A 6,252-nucleotide genomic window follows, 5' to 3' on the forward strand; every position below is an offset into this window, starting at 1 on the left:
CTACCTAGCACTGGTATTGAACACGTTTCACTCTTGCTCCACAAATAACAAATAATAATTGATATTTACTTGTACTCATTTTATTTTTTAACAGCAACTCTATTCAACAGTTTATTCTGGAACATTTGCCTATTGGGATCCGTCAAATGGGAGGAGCCTAAAAACATGACGCCGATTAGGGAAAATTTATCGTAGTTCCTATAGTGTACCGTGCAATTTCCAAGTTTTTAAATTACGATAAAATAATAAGTATTGACACAATATGTGATTGGGATGAAACAAAGCCTCGGAAAGGAAATTTCGTTGAAGGTGAGCGTGTTTTTAATGCCAATCACATTATAAAATTCGGAAATAACAAATCCGGAAGCTAGCCTTCAAATTCCGTCAAGTTTACTGCCTACTTTTTACAAACTTCGGATTTAAAAAGTGATTCACGTTATATAATTGGTGAGGTGATTCTGGGTGATTTAAGCAATATCATATCAATGACTTGCACGTGCAAAGCCGATTTAAGAGAACGTTGCAAACACATTATTGCAACTTTGTTGTATTGCAGCAGGTAGGTTCTTAACCTCAAAATACTTATATCGTATCATTAGAATTGTGTTAAATCAATTACACAGGAATAAATAATTTCTCACTTTATAATTTTAGTATGATTCTAGTTTTAAATATTAAGGTTATGGCTGATGGTAAATACTTGCTGAAATATAATCATGTGCATTAAAATGACGTGAACAAATTTTTATTCCGGAATTCACTTCTTTGATACCTACTGCTTTCATCCAAGCTTCTATTAGTTTACTTTTTTCTCTAATTTTCCGAATATATTTTTTACATATATAAAACGGTTAGTTTTTATTGGAAAGTAGTTAATGTAGGTGAAGAGTGAAGATCTATGTCTGAAGTGCTATTGCAGCTTTTCACTGAACATATTAACTTTTTATTTGATTTAACTTTAGAAGAAAACTTCGTCGACTCCATCATCAAAAAAATTTTTACTTTTTTAACGTGTTTTATTATTTTAATAAACAATTTTACAATTTGCGTGTAAATTTTTCCCTTATTCGAGTTATAAATTTTGCCACCAGATGGTGTATGCCCATTTGACGGATCCCAATAGCTCATTGGAATTCAAATGGCATGTAATAGATAGTTTTACCTGAACTACTGGAACTTTAGCAGATAGACGTAGTTCCTTCTAATAGTTTACCACCCAAATATCTAACATATAGGAAAAAAATGGGTTCATTTTTTACTTTAACATATCGTCGATAGATATGTACGAGAAGGAAATATTACAAGGAGTAGGACAACAAAGAGACGTAAAGGATTAGTTAGAGGCATATTAGAATCAGAAGCAGAAGTACAAAGGGCTAGAGATACTTAGTCCTAGATTGGATTTCTGTCCGTAAATAGTTAAGGATATTCTGGTTTTCGGGACACGAAGGAACTGAGTATCTATCGAAACTTGATGACTTAATGATTATGGTGGACAAGCTATACACTATCACTGCAAATGTACGAAATATACTTTGAAAAGATCATTGCAAATGTAGGTGTATTGTCAATTGTTCTTATAATCAACCAGAATATTTTCCAATTCGTTACAACTACTTCTGCTTAATTAATTTTTACTGAAAATGGATATTCGATTGGTAAAATGTAATATTGCTAATAGTAGCTCCTGTTTCAGGAGAATGTGGGAAAGTATTGATTTATTTTTCAAATGAACAGGTACAAACCCAAAACTATTTACGAGTGGTTAATAAATGGAAAAAGGCTACAAAATATTCTATCCAAATTTCGGCCAAATCTGTCCGATTCTCATTATTAATTAACATTAACATTGTCTTGTCCTCATACACTTTTATTGCACAGTTTTTGTTTCTTCGTCTAAATATATTTTGTTTTCAGCATTTTAAACGAGCTTTCTTATCTCCAGCATAATAGATGGTTTGCTCTACGTACTTTCAGATACGATTTTCGAACACCATTATTCTTGTTTCTTTGGCATAGGGCGCAGCTTTCAGTTGTTGCCAAAAACGCATCGGACCTGCAGGCGGACGCGCGTCCTCCCTCGCCCCGCCGAGGCCGACGGCGTCGTAGTCGTAGACGGTGGCGTCGCCACCGATCGATGCCGTTTTGTCTGTCTTGTTTTTTAGTGCAGTCTCGCTTCTCGGTGCACATCGCACTACGTCGTGCACTCTCCCCCCCCTTGGTCCCCACGCTTACGCGCTCCTACCAACTGAAACCCTCCCCACCACCCACAGCGTTGCTGTCTTCGTTTCTTTAGGTGTACGTTTAACTCCCACCACCACCACCACCACCACTACTACAGCCGTCGGCGCTTCGCCTCCCCTACATTCGCCTTACCACCGCACGGACGCTACTGGCCGCAGCGATGTGGGTCGCCTGCTGACCCAGTTTTCGTATACCGCACTTTACGACCCCCTTATATGCGACGAAGAAGACAACGACAAAGGGGCCGCGGAAAATTGCACTCGAGGGGATGGACGAGCGGAGTTGGAGCCGCATGATCCTTAAAAACCACGTACGGAAGACAAAGGAAATGAATTAGGGTGGATCGCGCCCTTTACATTTACCCACTTAGCGCGACCATATCGCCTTCTATGTTAAAGATGGAACGTAGCTTTCTTGTTACGTAAGATCAATCTTGTAAGCTAATTTTATAATACTTATTATTAGAAATAAAAAATTAAATATTCGTCATAGGAAAAAATGAAGTAGTGAAACAAAAAAAATTAAACAATCTATCGTTAAGAAAAAAGCCGTCGAGCTTTATGGAAGTCACTCTGAAAGATGAAAAAGCCCTGGTATTATTAACTGTATCGTGATTGATATTAGACCTTGATGGTCACCATGGTCTTCAAATCGTAATATACTATATGTGTGTAAACAATTCTAAACCACTACCATCTACCCCGAATCCCAGCTCTATTCGAAATTTACTACAGATATTCACTACCTAAAAAGAAGTATCAGATCACCTGATGAAGTCAATTTTAAGCAAAGCAATATAGATAATAAAATTCTTAAAATTGAGTGTTTTTAATTCGTTCACGACTTATTTATCTCTAATTGATTAATAACTCTATTATTAGATATAGCGAGACAAAAGATTAGTATGTTTAGATTTGCAGATGATATGGCTTTATTGGCATCTAGCAAGAAGGAGTTAGAAATAGCGTTCATCAAAATGGTAGCGGTATTAACAAAACAGTATTGTACGAAAATAAATAAAAGTAAAACAAAAATACTGGTATGCAAGGGAAGAAAAAGTAGGGAAAGAGGGAATATATAGATAGGAGACGAAACATTAGAAGAAGTGGCTGATTTTAAGTATTTAGGAAGTCAGATAAGTCAGGACGGAAGGAGTAGTAGGGATATAAAGCAAAGGTTAGTGCAGGTTCGAGTCGCCTTCAATAAAAAAAGTCACTTCTATGCTCGCCAACGGCTGCGAAACATGGACGGTGGGCGCGGCGGAAAAGAAAAGGTTAGAAACGTTCGAAATGTGGTGTTATAGGAGAACGATGAGGATACCGTGGATAAAGAAGGTTACCAATGAAGAGATACTAGAAAGAGTAAGAGAACAGAGGACTCTATGGAAGTAAATAAGAAATAGGCGAGATAGGTTACTAGGACACCTTCTCAGGCATGAAGGTCTAGTCAGAGAGGCAGAAACAGGAGTTAAAGAGGGGTAGAGGTAGACCTAGTTTAGATTACTGTTCAAAAATAGTAAAGGATGTGGGATGTTCCAGCTTCAGGGAAATATGAACATTAGCTCAGTAATGGAAAGATTGGAGGTGCGAGTCCAACCAGTCTTAGTATTGACGTCATTATGACGATGAACTGTATTGTTTATATTTACCTCACAACCTTTCTACCATTAAATATAACCCCTATAAATGAGTTTACTCCCGCAACATTGCGTGGGGTATTTTGGGGTATTTAGTCGTCGTAGTAGAATTAACGTAACATCATGTAGCTTGTGGAGCATCAATACAAAGCTAACGACACCCTATTTCTCCAAATCTGAAAACATAAATATTCATACATATATACTTACACAGACTACCAAACTCATAACCCTCCTTTTTTATTGTACCGTGGTCGGGTGTAAACAATGACTACCATTTTAAGATGTGATGATGTTCTGATTAAAGGATCAGGTGGAGGACCATGCAAAACACGAGTGGACATGTCATAACCATATCGAAACTAGTGCGTAAGCATGACGTGTTTATAANACTTCGCTAAATTAATTTTTATCGAACAGGGTTCAAGTGCTCCTTAGGAAAAATCTAGGCCAGCAACACACCCGCAACATTCAACAATAACTGAAAAAAGAAGTGGAATAGTTGAACAACAGATTTGAACTTATTTAGTGTGCAATAAAATTTTCTACATTCTGCACTAACTATAGTTTTTATTGTACATTAATTTTAAAGTACAGTACATTAATTTTAACGTATAGCACATTAAATTTAATATATAGAATACAATTGTATTTATTGACAAAATTAAACATTGTACTTAGGTACATTAAAATCCAAACAGCGATACCTCGTTTATATATAAACACGTGCTCAACCTTTTCTACAGCTACATCGTCAGTATTGAACAGAAAAGTTGCACGGAGCGTACAATGAAAATTTTAGTGTTACGCATATTTTTGCTGTACGTACTGTTTTGCTTAAGCGAAATAGAATCAGCTGATGTAATTCATGGAAAATCCGATGATGGTAAGAATCGATATTTATACTATCAAAAGTAGGTAAGGAAAAAATTGTATTTCAATAAATTGCCACTTTTGTTATATTCAGTCCCTAAAAGATACGTAATTTATTATTTATTAATTCAGTTATGTTAAGCAATAATTGTTTTAGAATTATAGTTGCAGATTTAGATAGATAAAAGCTTTACTAACAAAATTGTTATTCTTATTTATATTAGATGTGTGTTTAAAGAGTCTTCTTAATATTCGCTCACCAGTGATCAAAATAGTCATTAAAGACTTCAATCACGCTTTCGTAAAGAAAATCATCAAAACGTTTGATGTCTTCTATAACAGCTATTAGATTTGATACATAACTTGGTTTAGCTAAAACTGGTCTTGTATTAAACTAAATCTATCCTGATGGTTTGGTTAAGAAATATTAGTCGAAGCACGAGATGCTCCACGAGCCTCACTTTTTTTCATATATGACAACTATACTTCGTTTACTTTCTGTAGCGATGTGACCTTCAGTTTGATCGGCGCAAAGTAGAAAAGAACAGCACTAGGGCAGAAAAGGAAGGGGACAACTCTCGGCCAAACTCTTAACCGGTGAGGAGCGTATACTCCCTACAGTACTGCACGAAGGAATCGGCCATTTCATCAACTACAATTGCATTGTTCGAATGTGCTGTTATTGGTACCATTTACTACTGAAAATATCAATGAGATGTTTATTTATATTTGAAGACATATTAAAGACTTTAATGCTTGCTTTCGACTCGCACTACTGTTCATGATTGAACAAAACTTTTGGCAGGTACTTCATGAAAAAGTATGTTTAATGAACAAGAGTCGAGAGTATAAGGAGCTTCTTTCTCCCTTTCTACGATTTTGCCAGCGCGCATCCAAGACATTGGAAGGGGCACATCCCTAGAGCAAGTAAATGAAGTATACACAAAAGTTATACACACACAGACTATGTTAACGTAACTTATCTTCGGTTAGGCCCTCCTGGCGTGTGTTACATCAAAAAAATAAAGTTACAGATTCCGGACAAAGGATACGTTTATAAAGGATGCCGTTTATATACATGCAAGTATCCAGATTATCTAAAGTATGGGTAAGTACTTACATATATTATTCGTTTGGCCCATGGAACACGGAACAGTAAAGGGACGTAGTAAAAAGTGCGATTATAGACGAGGAGAGTGAAGTCATTCAGGGGAAGGAGAATGGGTGGTGTTCAGACACTTGTGCCTTTGGTTTATTGGCTGCACCCATGCGCCTCTCCGTTGTTTAGTTACGATCAACTAAAATACTCATTAATATATTGAAATCCATTCCAAAAACAACCAAAGAGAACAATTTGTCAGTTCTACTCATAATTTTTCACGAATTTAGGCGAAGAATTCCAGATCTTCTGTATGGTCTCCTCCATTTTGGTTTATACCTTGTGCCTATATTATTCCGTAGCCCATGGATTTCGTTCTTCACTTCCACCTCCACATTCC

At 36.4% G+C, this 6,252-nt stretch overlaps 1 protein-coding gene across 2 annotated transcripts in view; it reads left to right on the plus strand.

Moving 5' to 3' along the window:
• The first annotated feature begins 4,597 nt into the window (after positions 1-4,597).
• LOC112904456 overlaps positions 4,598-6,252 on the plus strand; it is a 36,274-nt gene continuing 34,619 nt past the window's right edge. The window contains exons 1-2 of one of the 2 annotated variants that reach the window (XM_025974550.1): positions 4,598-4,766; positions 5,782-5,861. In XM_025974550.1, coding sequence (XP_025830335.1) covers positions 4,749-4,766; positions 5,782-5,861 — 98 coding nt within the window. In that variant the 5' untranslated portion in view covers positions 4,598-4,748. Of the gene's footprint in view, positions 4,767-5,746; positions 5,862-6,252 lie in introns of both variants that reach the window. The other variant, XM_025974548.1, reaches the window with a different exon arrangement.

Source organism: Agrilus planipennis, unplaced genomic scaffold (genome assembly GCF_000699045.2).
Source record: "Agrilus planipennis isolate EAB-ADULT unplaced genomic scaffold, Apla_2.0 scaffold147, whole genome shotgun sequence".
In the NCBI taxonomy this organism is placed as follows: Eukaryota; Metazoa; Arthropoda; class Insecta; order Coleoptera; family Buprestidae; genus Agrilus; species Agrilus planipennis.